Genomic DNA, 22,500 nt, shown 5'->3' with positions numbered 1-22,500 from the left:
TGTACACAAACAACACACACACACACACACACACACACACACACACACACTTACCACTGTCGTTGACACAATCTCTTTGCTCAAGGCACCTCTCAAAATATGTCAATAATTGGTTTCACTAGCTGTCAATTTATTGCTCGAGTCACCCCCCTTTTTCTCTTTCTTTATCTATATTCTTTAAAAGAAAACCAAACAGAAATTGTCTTTAGGGTCTATTCCAAGGGAAGACTGGAATAACCATATTATGGCTTAATCCATAGAGTTTAGATCGGGCCATAGAGGTGGCAATTGGAGTGGTGATATTAAATTACATATATTTTTATCAGTTGTTGTATATGTTGCTGGTGTGCGATGTTGCTCACTCTTAAGGTTAAAGAAATGCCTATTATTGTCCAGGGTACTCCAGTCTTTTATTTAACTTTAAGGCTTTGGTTTTGCACTTTAAGCAACGATATTTTTGTGAAGTGTCTTAAACAAAGAATATATCATTAACCATTAATCAGAAGATTAAGATTCTGAGAGAAGACCTTATGCCTAAGTATCTAGGAGTGAAATTTGACCCTCGACTCACTTGGAAACATCAAATAGATGAAAGTCAACAGAAAGGGTACAAGAGAATGCAGCTTCTCCGAAAACTTGCTGGAACGCAATGGGGAGCAAACTCAAACGTCCTGAAGAAGACATATCTTGGATATGTAAGACCTGCAATAGACTATGCCATATCGGCATGGGGAACGTGCTCACAGGCTCAATTTCAAAAGGTTGAAAAAATCCAAAACCAATGCCTACGCGTGATCACTGGAGCAATGAAAACAACACCAATTCACAAGATGGAAACCCACACAGGAATAAAACCTCTCAAAGAACAACGAAATTTAAAAATAGTGACACAATTCTCAAAGATAAAATTCATGGAATCCCAACCACTGCATCCAAGTACAATGGAAAAGAAAGAGAATCGACTCAAAAGGGAAAACTTCATCGCCTTGGGACAAAAACTAGAGAGCGAATATAAAGTGACACCAAAGGAAGATATTGCCCAAATCAATGTCCCAAATCTCAAACCACCACCGTGGAAAAAGAAACAAAAATCCATAACCATCAACAAGAAAAACATTCGAAGCAATAATGACAATGCTCAAACCCTAAAGATGATCGATAAAAAATACCCAATGACCAACTGGATAAGAGTTTATACAGATGGCTCAGTTTCCGGCCCCTCATGAATGGAGGTGCTGGTGCACTCATACACTGGACAGATAAAACAGAAACAAAAATATCTGTATCAGTGGGTTCAATGTGCACAAGTACTAAAACTGAAGAAAAAGCCATCCTCAATGCAACAAAAGAACTATCCAGAGATCACAGAATATACGGGAAAAATGTGGTTTACTTGACAGACTCTGATGATGCTCTCCGGTCTATTGAAAATTACCAGGACTCTGAAGCCGCACACACTGTGGAGGCCCTTGAGGGCTTATCTGATAAAACAGGAAAAATTGTGCTGCAGTGGATTCCAAGTCATGTAGGTATATATGGAAATGAAATTGCCGATCAACTGGCCAAAGAAGGAGCCCAGAAGGAACAACCGAAGTCGTCAATCACTTACCATCAGCAAAAGAAAATAATAAAGCTAAAAATAGACAAAGAAAGGAATGACACACACCTAGAACACAACAAGCAGGATCCAATCCATGCCATTCAGCGAAGTAGCCAAGTCACTCTATTCCGCCTCCGAACAGGACACAATAGACTAAGAGGACATATGTTTACAAAGCTAGGTATTGGAACAACCCCTTATTGCCCATGTGGAACCGACCATGAAACCACTTTACATGTGCTTATGGATTGCCCATTATACAACGTGCAACGTTCGAACCACTGGGTCACCCCTACAACACTCAACACAAAGCTCTATGGTGAGGCTGAGGACCTAAAGCGGACCACAGACTTCATAGCAGATATCGGACTGCAGCCATAGATGTCCATCAGAGGAACGAAGAAGAAGAAGAAGAAGAAGAAGATTATACTCATCTGTGTCTCAGATGATGTTCAAATCAGTTTTGGCCTTTTCCTTTCACTAGACGCCTTTACAACTCTATGACCACTGCTCTAATTATAATTGCTTAGAGACAGGCTTTTTATTGCACTCAAACCGTATCGTGTCAAAACTTCAGGTTATCATATGCGCGGCCATGGTTACACGTGCATGATGCATTAAGCGCCCAACAGTGCGTGCCTTAGATCCTTAGTACGACCCCCTCCTACCACACCCCCTTTACACAAGCACTCTCGCGCTCATTCGCATACCTCATTTATCAACATCGACTGTTGTAATTGTTTACAGAAACAACAAACAGCCCGTCTTCCCAACTGACCACATAGCATGGTCCCCATTATCTCCCAGGCTTTTCCTTTAATTAGAACAAACCTTGACAGAATGCCACTGCTATCTTATCACAGCCCAGTCCTTGTTATCCAAGACTACGGAACGCCACTGCAACATTTCAACCCAATTCGTTTGATTTGATCATATCGGCAGGCCTTGCCAAATTAGCTGCTTTTACCCACATATTATCTCCCAATGTGTTTGTTTGTCCATCTATCTTTCTGATATATATATATATATATATATATATATATATATATATATATATTATATATATATATATATATATATTTATATATATATATTTATATATATATATATTTATATATATATATATATATATATATATATATATATATATAAATAGAGAGAGAGATAGATAGATAGATAGATAGATAGATAGATAGATAGATAGATAGATAGATAGATAGATAGATAGATAGATAGATAGATAGATAGATAGATAGATCCATCTCCTCCCAAACCGTGTACTTTGACTCGCCTTGTCCGTGCAGTAATCTTTCTGATGATGATGGTGATGATCATGATCATGATGATGATGATGGTGATGATACTGATGATGATGATGATGATGATGATGATGATGATGATGATGATGATGATGATGATGATGATGATATAATATATAATAATAATAATATAATAATAATAATATAATAATAATAATAATAATAATAATAATAATAATAATAATAATAATAATAATAATAATAATAATAATAATAATAAGCGACTTTACCATTTGCGAAGTGTTATTTGTCATCCGAGTCAAGCCAACTGAACGATACAAATAACAAGACATGTAATAGAATATCAAATCCAACGCTGGTACCCCTCTAAGTAGTAGGGAAATAGAGTGCGTTTCTGTGCTAGATCCTCCATAAGACTTTTCATGCCTCACAGATCCACCGATTACTGTCAAAACCCGGGGATTAATGTCTATTATCTCGATACCTTCCTGGACGTGTTTCTTTCTATGTGATTCTGTAGGCTGTCACCAGGTATCATCTTTATCATATCATTTAATGTGCTGCTATTCTTTTCAGTAAACTATTTCATGACATAAAGACATTATGTGATCTGGATGATATTGATATTGTATAAAATGATACGAAGGTAGGTTTAAGCATGTATGATTCAGCTTTGGAAATTGAATTGGACGCTTCAGGCACTCATTTGTCATAGGAAAGTGTTTTCAGAGCCATGATACATTTATTTGGACAGGAGCTTCTGTAGCTGCCAGTAACATTTGTTTGCTTCCCTTTTGATAGGACGCTAGACTATTGACACCAGGTCCCTTTTCCATATGGGTCGAGTGCTATACGAATAAGTGAGCTATTCGAACGTTTCCCTCAGTGGAAATTCGCTTCATCATTAATATTTTGTGACCTGTGACCCACCGCCTAGAAACAGTATTCTGTCGGGTTGGTTGATTTAACCGGTTAACTGTCATACTCTGGAAAGGCATGTTTTTAAATACTAGTCTTTCAACTATCGATCGATTAAAGTGACCCTCATCGTGACAAAAACTCTCAAACTTGGGTCCTCGTGAGGTCTTATTTAGGCCCCAGATTTGAGAGTTTTTCCTAGAACAGGGTCATTTAAATCGATAGATATTTCAAGGACTAGTTTTCTGGCCAATTTTTTAAATACGTGTCTATCAAGAGTACGACAGTTAACTGGTTAGATGATTAACATTGAGATGATAGTCACGAATGTAGAACTTAGATTAAATTTATGTTTTATCAAGGGAAATGAATATAGAATTTTCAATTGGCGTTAATCTACAATATAATTTGTTTAACACACTTAATGAGTTGGTCAATTATTAACCAATTAGACAGAGACGGTTCTTTTCAATGTTTGTTTTTGTGCTGTATGTTGTTTGTTTAGTTTTTTTGTGTGGTGTTTTTGTCGTTTTGATTATTTTGTTGTTTGGTTTTGTTTCATTTTTGTTGTTTTTTTAAATTAAAAAAAAATTGTGTTTGTTTTTTATTTTATTTTTGTTGTTGTTTGTTTTGTGTTTTTTGTTTGTTTTTTTTTTTGTTTTTTTTTTTTTTGTTTTTTGTTTTTCTGGTGGTTTGTTGGGGTGGGGGGGGGGGGGGTATGTCTTACAACAGTGAGAATGGAGATAATCAGAATAGAGTGATTGCAATCCAACGATGATTTGATGTTTTATGTTGTGTTGATAAAGGGTATCTATGAAAAGCGCATGATGTATAGCGACGAGACATGAATCGGTGTTTTTTAACAGAGTAGATTAGGTAGGCTAATTTACAAAATACCGACCACAAATAGATATGATAAATATTTACATGTATGGATGTAGTTCAATGGCTGAGAATAATAAAGAAGGACGAGGAGATCTCATGAATATTGAATAGGTTTGGTAGTGAGGTGCTAGGAAGGAGAGGGGGTCGATTTATTTGTATTAAAGAGACAGACAGACACACACACACACACAGAGAGAGAGAGAGAGAGAGAGAGAAAGAGAGAGTGAGAGGGAGAGAGAAAGAGAGAGTGAGTGAGAGAGAGAGAGAGAGAGAGAGAGAGAGAGAGAATTTTAATACTGCTTTTAATCATCTTATCAAAAGATATTGTTTTCTTTTCCTAGATGTAACTCTTATTTCCTTTTATTTATTTATTTATTTATTTATTTATTTATTTATTTATTTATTTATTATTTACTTATTTATTTGATATTCAATAAAAAGTTGTTATTGCAAATTATATCGGCGAAAGCCTGGGCGTTAATCTGTTATTTTGTTTTTTTTTTGATTATTTTGTTTAAAAACATTTATATCATATAAATATCAATCGAGAGCTTATTTTAGGCCATTGGCCAATAGTCATAACATATCTCTGAACAAATTATTCTCACAATTATAATAATAAAGAGATAACATCAGGGTACGAGGAAGAGAAGGGAGTGAGGAATTCAAGTGTACATGTCTATGTATGTGTGTGTGTGTGTGTGTGTGTGTGAGAGAGAGAGAGAGAGAGAGAGAGAGAGAGAGAGAGAAAGAGAGAGGAGGGGTTGATATTTTTATACAGTGCAAGTTTTGTTTCATTTAATTCGTATTCATTTCTTTGTTGAATAGAAGAAGATGGTAGTGTTCTTGTTGATTCGCTATTTAATTTCTGTAAAATCGCAAACGGACGGTGCATTTGTCCTGCTATCGAATTAAGGATAACGATGATCTTATTATGATTGTGTCGCGTCATAACAAGGAAAGCCATTATATTAAGGCATCAAGTAACAAAAGGCTCTTGTGTTTGAATTATCGAGCATCTCATCTCTGATCAGATTAGCGATCATGTCATTGTGTTAGACATTGAGATTGGGGTTGCTCGTATAGATGCTTTGCGTTTAGCCTAAATGCTCACAATATCAGCCAGCCGGATATATCGCACAAACACACACAACTAAGTGCAACCTTAAACGTTTACATTCTGATTATATAATTTAGTAAGAACTGCTCATAAAATGCCTGTCTAAAATACAATAACAAAGAGCTGAGTGACGTCAATTTATTTCTTTAATACAGCGAACCTGTTAGACGTCTTGTTAGGTATGATATCATTTGTTTTACTTTTGAATCCCACCCCCATCTCCTACATGACCTAGCCATTCAACCAACAGTGCTTGGTCAGCTGGGACTGATATTCAATATGGCTAAAATAGGCAAGTGGTCAAAGAGAAGCGAGGAATCGTCACTGTCCATTTCATAAAAATACTGATTCATATTTCGATTTTGTAGTTCTGATGACGACTTTCATTTTCAAAAGAATAAAATGACATCTTGCCATTATGAGTAATAATATTATGTATTTCGCAAAGAGTTTTTATTCTAAGATGGCAACTCTTATATCAACTGCAATGTTAATACACACACCCCTCCACCACCCCAAGATTAAGTACACCGGGAATATAGCTACAAGTGATATTTATGAAGAATTTAAAGATTTAGTCATTCTGTCTAAGCTTCTGTCGTGGAAGGGGTAACACGTCTGTCCAGAAATCAGATGTCAGATCCGAGTCTTTGTCGAGAGCGAGAGGCTAATTGTTTTTGAATGATCTTTTCTTGTAAATTTCTTTATTTCTATTTTGTCTGGCACTGTCTGACACAATTTCATCGTGTTATCCTAAATTTGGCGAAAAAACAAACGAAACTAAACCATTTACAGAACGATTAACGTTTGACGCGTTTATTTGTTCTTTAATTTAAAACAAATTCCAAGCATATTTCTGTTAGATATAATTATTTGGACCTCAATATTATAATCAACCAATGATTTGTCTGCACCTCTAAAATAATTCTAGTGTTACGACTGCGGCCGGGTCATAATTCTGTTCTCACACGAATAGAATAACCCATATCATAAATAATGTAATGTATGTGATTGTCCCAGTTTGCAATTACTTAATTACAAGCCTGGTGGTTCCACAACGTATCACTGTGCAAAATTGATTAGTTTTGTTATTATACTCCATTTATCTCGGGTGTCACAGTGGGTGTCATGATCCAACTAGCATTTGCCAGCCTGGAACTGTAAGCCAAAAGTGATGTATTCAGGGAATGCGTGGGGCCAAAGTTCCTACCAATGTTGGTAATCTGAAACGAGTAGTTAGTTACAGTTGGACATTTGTCTATCTGCCAGGTCTGGTTTAGATCCAGCTGCCCAAATACTCATTGAAGGACAGACCAGTCGGAAAATACCCGACTCGACGCAGGTTTGAATAAGGTCCTTTGATTACGAGATTAGATACCTCTTCCTATTGAGTTACTGGGCTTCTTTTTCTAAATAATGGCGGGAAATAACATTATTCTATGGTCATGACAGAAACGTTGCAAATTAATTTATTGTAAACGTGCTGTGGAAAACACACACATGAGGATTGTCGATGTTTCTTATTCGCATTAAATATTGCCTAGTAAAAGCGTTGAGCATTGTATCTTCGGAACCAAGATGTTGGACTCTCGATCGTCGTTTTCTCTTGACAAAGAATGTGTTTTGCTCTGATTGAACTTTGACATATTCCATAATTCAATATTTTTACTACTTTATGCTACAGTATGTTGTGCTACAGGGTTCAATGGAACAAACATATTTTATGTATTAATCATAGAAGGTCATTCGTTTATGAAATTATGATACATTTTTAAAGTAACCCGCCTATGACCAATGTACATTTTACATATCTGAAAATAGCAGATTTAGGAATAGCAATGTTGATTTAATCCCTCACTCACCGTGACCTTCGTTATCCACGAAGGCCACGCACTCACCCACTCACTCACTCACTCAATCCTCTACGGGTCTGCTGGCACTTGAGGCATCCAAGGGATCTCCACCTGGTCTTGTCAGTACCTATTCCTAGGACCACCTCGAAGAACAGATCTCTCTGCTTTAGTCCCTCTCTACTGTACATCTCCAGGTCTCCTTGGGCAGCCTCGCTTCCTCTTTCCTTGCCAGTGTTTCTTCAGATCTGCAACCGACGTGCCCCAACCATCTTTTCCTTTTAATGAGACTCTCCAGAGACTCCACCTCAGCTCTAGCTTTCAGGTCCTCATTTGAGATTGTATTCTGCGATAATATCTTGAAGATTCGTCGTAGACATTTACCGTTTTGGAATACTTCAAGTTTCTGGATGATACTTTCTATGGTTTTCCAACACTCATCCATAGAGCAAAACGTTCAAGATATTACTCTTAAAAATCATGATTTTAGTGCTGGAAAACAATCCCGTTGCCCTCCAAATTTGTTTAAGAGAAGCTAATGTCTGATTTAATGTGTGTAATAAACAAACCTCTTTGAAGGATTCGCTTTTGGATCTATGTAACTTTATATTTCTGTCTCTCCAATACGGGTTTCTCTTATATTTATATATAATTTTATAGGCTTTTTTATGGTCCAACTTTTGCATTTTATTTAAATGTCTTCATCACTTTCTATTGATTAGATTGATGTTCTTTTTGATATGGCACGTCTTCCAATATTAAAAAAATCTTTTCGAGCCAAATCATCAGTTACTTTAAGTAGCAGGTAAGGAACATATTATTTTGTACTTTCACTTAGATAGGACGCTATAATTTGTGCTTTGACATTATATCTAAATTAGTCCTTGCGAGGAAATGGAAAATAAATCTGAACCCCATATGTTTCGTGTCAATTCGACGCTCTACTAATTTAAGTATGTCTCCTCTTTCTCTCTCTCTCTCTCTCTCTCTCTCTCTCTCTCTCTCTCTCTCTCTCTCTCGTTCTCTCTCTCTCTCTCTCTCTCTCTCTCTCTTTCTCTCTCTCTCTTTATTTATTTCTTTTTAAGCTAACGTGAATGAATTGTCAAATGTTCCAGTTTTACTTTTGCAATTAGACGGTACCGATAATCGCCTTTCAAATCGATAAGAAACGATGGAAAGTGTTTAGCCGTATGCATTATTCACCTTTATCTCTTTGTTAGTTAATTAATTGATGTCATAACGATAACAATCGATTTATATCAGCGACACGAAGAACACTAGATAAGTCATAACAATAAAATGCCCATTCCACCCGCCAGGATTGATGGGCAGCTTGGCCGTACTCTGAAGTAAAAATAACATTTTTCAAGAAGTTCCCCGTTTGACAGTTTTTGATAAGAGGGCGATTTTAATTGATCGATTTTGAAGGACAAGTTTTCTGGTCAAAATATTGTGTTTTATTTCAGAATAAGGCAGATCTATATTAATTTCCGTCAACAATTAGAATGGAATAACCTCCCATCGGATGCAATAGAAATGGAAAGCATCGCAATATTCAAAGCAATTATTTCTTTCTCTAAGCCAAATTGGAGAAGCAGTTTATTTTTTCAGTTTTTTATCTGCTCGCTAATTATATGGATGTTTAACGTTGACCACTCCTGGGACCACCAGCACTAGCCGACGACAAAGAATACATCGTTTGCTCCTCCTAAACGTTTTTCTTATTTGTTTAGAAATGACTTTTCTGTTTTAATTTTAAAATGTGCGTTTTCATAACAATTGTTTTTTTTTTCTTGTTTGTGGCCCCTGGATGATCACAATTTTCGAGTGTCGCTTTCAAACCTATCATAATATTTCATGATATCATGTTTGTCATATCGTATTAAAACAGTTTGGTTAATAAAGGCCAGACATAAAATGTCACTAGTTTTGCTTGCTTGTTAATCTTGTTATCATGCATTGTAACTCTATCATTTACCGCATGCAACATGAATTAAGTGGTAGTATAAATAACGCAACATGAATTAAGTGGTAGTATAAATAACATCCTTTCACGATCAAAGAGTGTCGTTAAAGTTAATGAGGGGTCTCAGTCGTGAAACATTCATCATGGCATTTATGGAAACTTCGGACATAATTGAAGCAGCTATATTATTCACTTTAGTTCTTCTTCTTTTTCTTTTTTTTTAAAGAGAAATGATTTGCAAGGGGCAAATTGTTATTGAAACGTCTGTATCCAAACTTTAAATCTAACAACAGTTGAAGGCTGCATGCAAAAGGCGGACAGTCATGTTTGGAGGTGATTCATTGTTGTTATAAAACAAGAAATAAAAATACGAAACTTGAGAGAAGGCAAACATATCATCCTCTGTCACCGCATGCGTTCTAAGGTAAATTTCATATACAAAACATTTAATAATAGTGTAGCCAGGTGAAAGTTCAAAACGAACTACTGCCAAAGAAACGGAAGGCGATGATGGTTTGGGTGCTAGGTACACTAATTAGTTTGGATGTCATCTGAATTTTGGAGGATGCTTGCTTCTCTCCCTCGTCTAATGCTTTCCTATTAAAGGATGAAAATAATATTTAAAATGGTTCTTGTTCTCGTGGAAGTGTTCTTAGATTTTTGTGGTCTGTATTACCAGCTGCATTTTGTAGGCTCTGCCTTTCATATGTGCTATTTTCCTCCTATTTATTGACTAAAATGAAACAGAAAAGATCTTGTTTCTGTACTATTTTCCATCTCTCAATTGTTTTGTTTTTTTAAAAATATAATCCACTTCACAATATATTTGTTTGGCAACCTTATGCCAAATTCGCTGTTTGAGGCCATGTTTTATTGCATTTTTAGATTGGTTTGAGATTTCTGCAGCATGTTCCTATTTACAACGTGTTATGTAACTCCCATTTTTGGACCAATTTCTAGGGACGCTATGACCTTTGGGTCTGTTCTTGCCTCCATAGCGTGTGTTTAGGGAAGTCATTATGGCCCTGACTTAAGGAAGAATGTGGATAATTTGGAGACCTAATTTTTGTTGGATTAGGGTAATTTGTGCAGGACGACGGTAATTTTCTGAGGTATGAGAGAAATTGAGGCAGAGGAGAGAGAGAGAGAGAGAGAGAGAGAGAGAGAGAGAGAGAGAGAGAGAGAGAGAGAGAATGTGAGAAGAGGATGTCCAAATGACTATTAGATTCATGTCAGTAAAGTGGGTGTTTTGCCATGGTATATCAAAAGGGTTTTGGCAGAGGATTTCATCATCATCAGAGATGCCAACTAGCAGGAAAACAAATCGTATACAATGGTTGAGAAATTGTCACTATACCAGAAAGGTATTATGGAATTTCATCGCCCATATTTGGTCCATTGACAAAGGAGGAGGAAGAGATAGTAGAAGGGTTGGAGTAGATTAGTATAGTGATATACTTTGGTACAATATTTTATGTTAAGCATACATATTCTGCATAAGCGGTTTGGCTTCTAATGAAACTTGATACAGAACTTAAAGCTTTTAACCCAGCAAAACTCTTGTAAGGAGCATTTGTTCAGTAAATACAACTCATCTTGGAAAAAAATTCAACTCGGAGACAGATCATCTCAAAAGCTTTACTCACATTGTATATAACTTACGGTCTGCGTTCCCCTTTCAGTTCCATATTTTAAATTCAAATTTTAGAACTGACCAATGTAGGTTTGGCTCTCTCTCTCTCTCTCTCTCTCTCTCTCTCTCTCTCTCTCTCTCTCTCTCTTCTCTCTCTCTCTCTCTCTCTCTCTCTCTCTCTCTCTCTCTGGCCCTCTCTCGCTATTGTCATTATTATTATTATTATTATTATTATTATTATTATTATTATTATTATTATTATTATTATTATTATTTTTATATTATATTATTATTATTATTATTATTATTATTATTATTATTATTATTATTATTATTATTATATTATCATTATTATTATTATTATTATTAATAATAATAATAATAATAATAATAATACTACTACTACTACTACTACTACTACTACTACTACTACTACTACTACTACTACTACTACTACTACTACTACTACTACTACTACTACTACTAATAATAATAATAATAATAATAATAATTATTATTATTATTATTATTATTATTATTATTATTATTATTATTATTATTATTATTATTATTGTTATTATTTTTATTATTATTATTATTATTATTATTATTATTATTATTATTATTATTATTATTATTATTATTATTATTATTATTATTATTATATCATATTATTATTATTATTATTATTATTATTATTATTATTATTATTATTATTAAATCAAAGTTTGCATCTCTGGATTAGCAGTGGTTAAACTGCCAAAATGACAGTCGTAAAATTGCCGTGTGAGCCTCGGTGCGAGTCACTTATGAAGACAGGAAGTGTTCTGCTGTCAAAACCAGAATTGTAGTAAACATATGATAATATGTCAACACTGTTGTTGTTTTTACCACCTTCGCTAGAAACGACTAGAAATGTTACACTTGTTGCTTTTTAACCGAGCAACAATACTTACTCTATTGTTTTCTGCTCGGGTGGTAACGCTTGTTTGTTTGCCTTTTGTTAATTTAATTTTAAGAATTAAGCTACAATTACGTCTTTTTGGTTCCCTATAATAATAAATAAGTGAAGGATAATTAACATACGATTCTTATACTCTTGCTTTTTGAAACTCCGGACATGTTCCCAACCGCTGCACGAGCTTGTGAGCTTGGAACGTAATTCGGTAATAGATTATGTGAGGATGGTATACAGTTGAAAGAAATTTAAATCAATTATTAATATATAATATATGGTAATAATATTATTACCCACGTCCCTTTCTCTCTGAGTTCAATGTGAGGAGTCATACTAGCGGGAGTCATACTAGTCATACAGCAGTATAATTTTATTTTACTTTTTAGGCACCTGACAGCCTTTTTGAAATAACGATCTTTCAGGTTTTAGTCGGGTTCAAATCAGTAGTGTTTGTTTCCGGAGGGGGACAAATAACAGGCTGTCCATATTTTAATACAAGATGAAAATTAACTTCTGCTTCAATGCCAACTGAATTCCTAAGCCTGTTTATTACTTGGGCGCCATTGTGGATCCCAAGGGTGCTCAAAACAAATTTAAAAAGGAAACTTTGATCCCAACCATAGCTGAACGAAGTATCTATTTATCTAAGTCCCCAATTTTACCATTTTTGCAAAGTAGACCTGACAGCTAATGATATTATCATCGTCATTATTGCTATCATCATCATAATTACAATCTTTTTCATTAATGTCAAAGCACAGCGGGTTTTGAGGCCAGGTGGCAGGTACCTACAAATTACTCGTATTTAGTGTTGACATTTTGTTACTGCCCGACTAAACGAGGGATAATATTTCATGTCACCGCAATAGCCAAACGTTTGAGGCCATTTTGAGTTTTACTGATCAGTTTTCATTTCAGAAATATATTAAGATGTTTTACATTGTACACCGTCGTGATTTTGTAGTGTCCGGGGAAAGAAAGCACACCAAACTTAACGTACTCACAGTAAAGATCTTTTTTTTTTTTTCTTGTTTTTTTTTTTTTTTGCTAAAGGATAAATTTGATTAAAGGTTTTAAAAGCCGGTCTATTTTTTGTTTGAATTATCATTATCACGGGCAGAGCCTTGTTTGAACTTTGATGATGTTGTCCACTGATCCTTTATTTCCGGCGTTAAATCATTTTACATATTATGTTAGCATTGACCATTGTGCAATTATTGTTCCCAATGAATCCCTCATCTTAACGCAATGTATTGCGATTTGACATTAATACTTATTCAGGAACTAAATTATGACGTTTTTGAGTCCCACTTTCTATGCGTAGGAACAATTAAGTGAAGAACAAATAACGGATCAATGTTTGAGCAATCTTTTATCACGTCAAAGAGTCGCTAATTTTAAAGAGGGTTGTTTTAAGAAATGATTAGGTATACACAAATTGTTTTCTTTAGTCACAGTAGTAATAGTGTAGCAAATTGAATTGCATGAAGACTGCTTTGCAGAAAACAGACAGATACTATCGATACCATGCGTTTTGATATAATGCTTACAAAACTCGCCAGCCGGATATAACGTCCCAAAACACAAAACTATGTGTAACCTGGAAGTTTATAGTCTGGTTTATATAATTTAGTGATAAGAAGGATATGTAAGTGACTGGCGCTGTGTTAGATACATCTTGAGTAAAGGCATGAACTATCAAATGATAGTGCAGACCAGGGTCGATAGTCGATATCTTGCCGAGAAAAGAGATTATATTTAAACCATTTCAAAACGTATTAGGACCAGTGACATAAATTTTCCTTTGAGTCATATTGCAGACACAAAGAGTAATCTAAATCTTAATACCCCTCAGATTTTTTGAAAGGGAATATTGACAAAGTTTTTTTCCAATTTCGTTTCAGAAAATGGTATGAACAAACATAACAATGACGTCATCAAAACCAGGAGGCAATCATGACGTCATATCCCACTGTACCCTCTCCAAAGTCTTCCTGACCAACATTATTCTATGCCTGGTGTTGCTGCTTCCGTCGTCACCATCTTCATCCACCCTAGGCCAGCTTCTCGGTTCTACATGGACGTTCAACCAACCAGGACGGTCCTATTTGGGGTTCAAACCAGTCCTGGAGGAGAAGAAAAACCAGCAATATTCCTTACATTTTAAGACCACCCAAACGCGTGGACTGTTGTTTCACCATCACGTTGTTGATATTGAGGTATGAATTGATACATTATGTTTGTCATTTGTCATCCTGTCTTTAATTCTGGCGTCGGTAACCCAGGGTTTAGGTGTCTCATCTCATAACAAAATCAAGAAATGACCAATGCACGGGTGGGCGAAAATGTTTGCAAATATATATATATATATATATATATATATATATATATATATATATATATATATATATATATATATATGAATGAGTGTAGAAATACAAGCAGTGATGATTAATGTAAGATTGCTCATTCGAAAAATACGCCTAAAGGGCAAATTATACTGAGTGAATAGAAATTTGATTTGGAAAATAAATGCGCAAAGTGCAGTGTAAAATCATGGAAATGGGCAATTTTTATGTTCATACCGTTTTCCGCGATAGTGTTGTGATGTGATGTAAAGCGCTTCGAGATTTCGACAATTGGTGTTATAGAATAATAAAATGATAATGTTTGTGTTTACAGTTTGTGCGGCTATGTGGTCTTAAGATAAGATGATCGCTTTCGGATCAGAAGGTCCTGGGTTCGAGTCCTGTCGGCGCATAGTTGAGTCCTTTGTAAAGATTCTTTATTCAGATTCTCTCATCGTACTCAGGTGTGAAATGAGTATCTGGTCGTTGTGTCTGTCGGAAAATAATTGCAATGTCGCTTGACGCGCTTCATGTCTTGTTCTACTTGTTATGTGTCGCTGATGGTCAGAGATCCTTTGTACAGCGATTTGAGCACTTTTAGGGGATATTGCCCTTTATAAAAAACACAATGATGGTGATGATGATGGCGATGATGATGATTATGGTGATCATGATGATCAATGTTGACGATCATGAGATAATGATCATAATCATGATAATTATTACTATTAATCATAATTTATGAATTCAGATTTGTGCCTGTTTATTGCAGGGAGACAACGTGTATAATATCAAGACACTGTAACCCAATACAAAATCAAGTATCTTGCTTTATTACCCCCCCCCCCCCCAGCTCCACCCCTTCTCCTCTTTCTCTGCCTGACTCTCACGGGTTATAGAAAAGTCATTTGCGATGTACAGGGAAACTCAATGAGGTATTGATCTGAATCCAAACGGCCCTGCTGATAAAATACGAAACTGTTGATATCAAAGCAATAAGTGTAGAACTTGTTCCAGATATAAAGTATGCATTTCTTCTTCCTGGCCTCAAACCTTGTCAAGAGGTCGTTCACCAATGACCCGAAAAAAAAAGAGAATTTTCAGCTGCCGAACGAATTTTCACTTGATACGATACTATTGCTATTTTATTTTCGCTATTTTTGCCCAGTGCTGCTGCGCCATATACAATTCTCTTATTCACACTCCATACCAGCGTCATGGCCATGGCGATTTTTGCTGTAAACGAGTAATCGTAACTTTGTTCCTGCCAACTCATAATTTGTAATTCGATTCCCAGCGGTATCATTGGTCTAATTTCTGCCATATCAGCTAATGACAGGATCGATACCATTGCGTAACCAGCCAACGATTATATCCCTGCCAAAGGTCATTCGGGAACACAATCCATTTGGCTGGTGTGATGAGAAAAGGCCAGCATGGCAACCTGCATCAGCCGTCGCTTATTTATTGGTGGTAATGTGATAAGCGTGTTGATATTCCCCAGGAAATTGGAAATTAAGTTGGAATTGAGAAGGCTTGAGGGGAGGAGGAAGTGTGTGTGTGTGGGTGGGTGGGGGGGGGGGGGGGATACTGACATTCTAGCAAATGGACAGTTACTAGTTACTCGCACCGCTTTAGTTTAAAGGGAAATTCTAGTCCAAAAGCAAATTGTGATCGGAATAAAAGGTTTTATTGGCGGCACTAACTTGATCAATCTCTTTTGTTTAGTCAGACTTTAGGTGTGTTGCTTTATGGATGCCTGTTCGGATCCCAGCATAGCCAACTTTCTCTATTTCTTTTAAGGCAATAATATCCCATGCAACTCACTGTTTAATATTATATTCCTTGTTGACTTTCCTCAAAAAGTGTTCTTAATTTATACATATTATTATGCTTTGTTTCCCTTAAAGATAAATGAAGCTTAACCCAGAACATTACCAATCCCATTGTAAAGTGCGTCATGGGGTTGGAAAAAAATTATTATAAGGTTATCATATGCAAAGTTCCATACAGTTTTCTTCTTTTTTTAAAAAAAAATTAAAGAAAGAGGAAAATACCAATATCATAATTTTTTTTCTTGATTTAATGCATCTTTTTTTTCTTCTTTTTGGTCGTTGTTCTCCAGAAGGCAGCAATTCACTCCCTGTCGGACTATGAACTGTTTTTGGAGTTGAAAGGTGGGAAAGTTAGGGCTGGATTCATCTACAACCACTTTAGTGACTATTTGGAGATGGGAAGAGGTAAGTGGAAAATCGGGATTGGTTTATCAGTGGGTGCGTATTTGGTTGAATATATTATGGAAGACGAGAAAGTGAATGGACGATGATTTGGTTGAGATGTGATGCACGTATGAAAAGAACGGTTGATGGATCAACAACTACTACAAGTTCCACAATGTCCTGCAGATGGCCAAAGGTGCCTGAAACATCGATGTAGACAGATTACAACATTGTGGTAGATTCTAACTACTTTGCTCCACTGTTGTTGTCATTATGTTGAGCACTCGTTGTTTTAAATGCGTATTAGAATACGAATAAATAGATAGATAGATAGATTGATTGATTGGTTGATTGATAAATAAATAGATAGATAGATTGACAGATTGATCGGCAATAGATGGATGGATGGATAGAAGATAGATAGATAGATAGATAGATAGATAGATAGATAGATAGATAGATAGATAGATAGATAGATAGATAGATAGATAAATTGAAAGATTGCTTGGGAAGGAGGATGAGGAAGGAAAATGGAGATCATGATGACAGTATAGACACACCAATTCGAAATAAAAATAAAATCACCGATATCGTGATTCGACTTATTTACTCATTTTGAATGCAGAATTAATTGACAACTTGATCACAAAAGGTCTTGCGTACTTTCTCTGTTGAAGTCAAATAGGAACACTGTACTTTCGTAAACGTGCTTTTTATTCTTCAATTGAGGCTATTTGGTTAATTCCATTAAGGAGACGACTATCTATCTTTTACTTTGCGTCTTTTAAGAAGCACTTTTAGCAAGTGCAAATCTTAATATGATTTCATAGGCCATCTTATTCAATCCAAAAACACCAGAAGTTTGCATTCATTAATGAATTATATCCTTTTTATTGATCATTAAAATATTATGTTAGTGCAAATTACATCGCTTTATCTAATGTACTCAACGCTCTCTGAATTATTATGATACAGAGTGAGTCCTATTTAAATATTCATTTCTATGATTTAATGGATCCAATGCAACTCAGTGTGCAATCGTTACTGAATTCATTCATTGGTCCATGACCACCACCCGCTTAGCAGTCTTTAAAGCATGTTGCCTGATTTCAGATTGGAGAGAGCACACATCATAAAGCTGTCACACTGTTCAATAATGCTGCTTTTGTTCTTGTTGTCGATGTTGCTGTTTTGTTTTTGTTGTTGCTGTTGTTGATGATGATGATGATGATGATGATGATGATGATGATGATGATGATGATGATGATGATGACGATGATGATGATGATAATGATGATGATGATGATGATGATGATGATGATGATGATGATGATGAGGATGATGATGATGATGATGATGACGATAATGATATGATAATGATGATGATGGTGATGATGATGACGACCTTACTTGTGTCATAAGGTCCTTTTGAGCCTCAATTTATAACTACTAGTTAATGATTTGGCTAGGTTTTACGACGTTATCCTATTTTTACAACTCAGTCTTAAAAGTGTTAGATAATTCCCCCAAACCCAGTTGGATTGCGGAAAGCATCCCCTCATTGATAAGAAGGCTCTTGCTAATTCTTTTATCCCGGCGAAGTCGTTGTCGTGTTCACCTCATTCTTGCTTCTTGCCCTGGCCATCCATGGCTGGGATCATTTTCCAAAAGAGAGAACGCCAATAAACGTAGTATTACATTTTTGAGGCTTGTTTTTATAGATTGCAGGAACTGCTGCAAGCCTTCTATTTACAATGATAACATTTGGACTAACAACGACAACAATAATATGTCCTCAAAATTAATTGAGGGCCTCATGATAAATGTCTATATTTTTTTTCAAAATTAAAAGGCGATTTTTGAAATCAGTTACTTATATGTGCAGTGTTTGAAGCGAAAAACGAAAATGTGAAAAGTAAACATTTAAAACCGTTCATACAAAATATACCCATTCAGAATTAATATTTTCTTGTATTTGATGATGACAAAGTTTTTTTGAGAGACCGAATGCATTAAATATATATATATATATATATATATATATATATATATATATATATATATATATATATATATAAAACAAATACCATGATATAATAGTGCTCATTTTTTTTGATTAAACGAGCTATTTATAAAACATTTCAAGTATAATTATGATTATTTAACTTTGATTGATTCCATTAAGGAGACGACTATCATAATTATACTTGAAATGTTATATATATATATATATATATATATATATATATATATATATATATATATATATATATATATATATATATGGCTTAACTAGGCGAGCAATGCTTTTGTATTATGGATGAACGACATCGACTGGAAAATAATTAAAAGGTTGATAGCTGAGATAGCTGATTGAAATATGCTTCACACGTTGTTTACCTTAGATCCAAGACGCACCGCCCCTGGGCTGCGTTGGTGGAAGTCTCCATATTATCATAAAATTGTTGACATGATTTAGAGCTCAAACATCCGCTCTTTGTCAAATATTTGGTTAGACATTAAAATCGTTTGTAAATGTTTAGATCAAATGTGAAGTCATTGTAGATTTGTTTGTGATATCGATTGGCGGTAATGGGCACGTGATTATTGATCATAACCCCAGTTATTCCACATACATTTTGTATTTAAGGCGTCACTTGGGTACCCTATGCATAATCATTCAATTCCTACCTAATAATCTACCGTGTGGCCAAAACAAAATATCAAAGGAAAGTTAGTATCATTTGAGTGCTTGTATTTTTTTAGGAACTTTCGCCATTTGTATATATTTTGAAAGGGGTAAAGACAGAGGCACTCGTAATAAAGAGAGCATATTACTTTAGTTTTGTTTTTGTTTTTTGTTTTTTACGGGACTATTGCAAAATTTGAATACCCTTCTGAATGGTTTTAGCACCTGATGTCTCACCCTGGGGGCTGTGTCTCATCAGTCGATTTTATTCACTATGGGACCCTGACAGAGCTGAGGTAGGCAGCGGCGTAACCTTCACCATATAGACATTCAAACATGAAGACATAATATGAGGGGAACGAACAGAAGAAAAAGGAGATTCACTGTCCTTCTATTACATAAATTACTGTTATAACTGACAAAATCTTTTATTAAATTCAAACGGTGCAGAACAGTATAGTCAAAGGAATTTCAATATTATTGTGACTGGCAAGATAATCTCAAGTAAATTACACTATTTTATGTCGTTCGGTCTTGTATTTTATTCGCATCGCATTTATATAAGAGTTTTAACTACGTTTTAAAAAGTTTTTAAGCACTTTGGAGTCTTATTTCTTCCGTAGTCATGTAAAAAGAATAAATTAGGAAGTCTTTTAAACAGCTTTTTAAATTTCTAGTTGTACAAGACGGCGTTTTTGAAGCCATGTAAACCGACTTTACCCCTTATCCGACTGGACGAGGAAGATACATGTAAAATGCTTTATGATGAATATCGTTTTTATTTTAATTTGTAGAACTGTGCAACTATGTTGTAAGGGTCTTTTGGCATAGTGTGAGTGTGTTTGTGAGTTTGTCAAGTGATATTGTAAAGCGCGAGGTCCCAGGTTTGTGAGTTTTTTCTAAGATTAAGGTCATTCAAATCGATCGATATTTGCAGAACCTGTTTTCTGGCCAAATTTTTCAATACGTATCTTTCCGGAGTACGGCAGTTCAGTTAACTGGTTAAACTGACATTAAAACAATAAATGAGTTGAGGTCCCGAGAGAAAAAAGTAGGAATCTGACAATCTAACAAATGTGTTCCATTTCTGTCTCTGTCGAACTCGTGAAGAAAAATAATTCTGTGTTTAAAGTTTGTGTCTTGACCGTGGCTAAAACATTCCAATAAAATACTATTCTTTTATTAGAAGTTAAAATAAAGGAACCACTATTTTAGCATTTTGCAATATTCTCGAATTCAAAATCTCTAGAGACGAGATGAATATGCTGTAATTTGGAAAATCTCTATCGTCAACATTGATAAAAGTGGCAATGACCACCGTGATGATTAGGTTTTTGTTTTGTTTTATTTTTTGTTGTTGTTGGCCGAAGAAAGGATTTGAGTCCGAAACGTTTCATGTTTGGTATTTTGTTCCTCTTTGAAGCTGTTATATTCATTTTATGTTTATTGCAGCGCGATATCCACTGATTGACCTCAAAGCTCTCTACAAGGGGTTCCGAGTCAATAATAATGTGAGAAAGAGCTTTTTGCAAGGGCTACGCTGCCTGAAGCGGGTTTCGAACCTTTGGCCTACATGTTACATTCTAGTCATACCACTAGACTATAAAATCGCAGAGTTATGAAATATCATGATGATGATGATGATGATGATGATGATGATGATGATGATGATGATGATGATGATTCACACACACCTAAACGATGAATATCTACCATTAACGTTCTTTAAGCTGGGCGGTGTTCTCCGCGAAAGGGTTCCCCTCTCTACACTTGAAATATTGATATTGCGGTGTTTTAAGTAAAGAGAAGCGGCGCAGTAATTGATACTGGGAAATGGGCGTTACGTTAAAGGTTTACATCCCCAATACAAAATAATATATCAAATATTTGTCTGGAGATCTCACCAACTTGTGATTGTACGAGTGATTGCTCTCGTAATAGCGGAGAGGTATCGGGGAAATGGTACTTAGCGACTTTGGTCTTGTGATATAACATTCGGCCTCTGAACATCCCTGTATATCCTTGGTTCGAGACCCCTGGTGAGTGGAGCAAAGTTTAATCATAAGAGACTGTTCTTTATTTACATTATCTCACCGTGCCCATGTGTAAGATAAGCACACTACTATAAAAAGTATAGTTACCACCTAAAGCTCCAGGAAGGATCATTACCTTGCCTGTAAAAGCGTTGTCTCTATCGGAAAAACCAAACCTGTGAAAGCACGTAAAACCAATGGTATGTCTTGTCCTATATGCAACACTTGTTGTTGGCTTGGGACCCATTGTAAAGTGCTTTGAGGGCTACATTTAGTGGATATTGCGTAGAATAAAAGTTCATGTTTTTTTAACTTGATATCCAACAACGCATTGTTAATTATCCTTTTGTATGTGTCACTTATTCATTAATTTGCTTCGTTGTAATGCATCGACAAAGCCTCTGGTTTGCATTTGGCGAGAAGCCCACATATACCTATTTATTTTTCTATCGGAGATTGGGGTAAAATTCGAAATTTCCTTGTGGTGTCAAACAATGCTGTCGTTATCTTAAATCTGTGTATTCGCGCCCTATAATACTCTGTCGGATGTACCATAGAGAAAAATAAATATAAATCTCCCAGAGCACGGTAGGTAATAATTGTCATAGATAATCGCCATTTTATAAAAGGCTAATTAGGATAATATTCCTTTCAATGGCTTATACACGACACGATATTTAAACAATTACGCATATTACATATATAGGGTGCGAGAAGAAAAAGACGGAATAAATTACGACGTTATTTCAATACGAAGTAGAAATTACAAGCAACAAGAACAAAACCTTAAGTTAATTCTTGTCAAGTTTAATAAAATAATATGCTTTATTGGTTAGGACACTATGCCGGTTATACCAAACTCGTATAAAAATCACGGTATCGAAAGTTACCAAATTTGCGTCTTGTTTTCTCAGTGCAGTGTTACTAGTGTGAGAAGTTGCCTTGTCTAGAACTAGTTGTGAAAACAAATGCCCGATCGGGACAAAGTCTGGAATGAAAAT

The 22,500-nt window shown here is 35.4% G+C and overlaps 1 protein-coding gene across 4 annotated transcripts in view; it reads left to right on the top strand.

Moving 5' to 3' along the window:
• The window catches only part of LOC144976262 (axotactin-like), a 134,296-nt gene that overhangs the window by 37,699 nt on the left and 74,097 nt on the right, over window positions 1-22,500 (top strand). For all 4 annotated transcript variants that reach the window (XM_078920463.1, XM_078920476.1, XM_078920469.1 and 1 more), the window contains exons 3-4: window positions 14,115-14,429; window positions 16,684-16,798. In XM_078920463.1, coding sequence (XP_078776589.1) covers window positions 14,139-14,429; window positions 16,684-16,798 — 406 coding nt within the window. In that variant the 5' untranslated portion in view covers window positions 14,115-14,138. The remainder of the gene's footprint in view (window positions 1-14,114; window positions 14,430-16,683; window positions 16,799-22,500) is intronic.

This window comes from Berghia stephanieae, chromosome 1 (assembly GCF_034508935.2).
Source record: "Berghia stephanieae isolate SIO BIC M18660-M18661 chromosome 1, UCSD_Bste_1.3, whole genome shotgun sequence".
NCBI lineage: Eukaryota > Metazoa > Mollusca > Gastropoda > Nudibranchia > Aeolidiidae > Berghia > Berghia stephanieae.
Note: the sequence above shows the minus strand (reverse complement) of the source record. Positions and strands in the feature narration are given on the sequence as shown.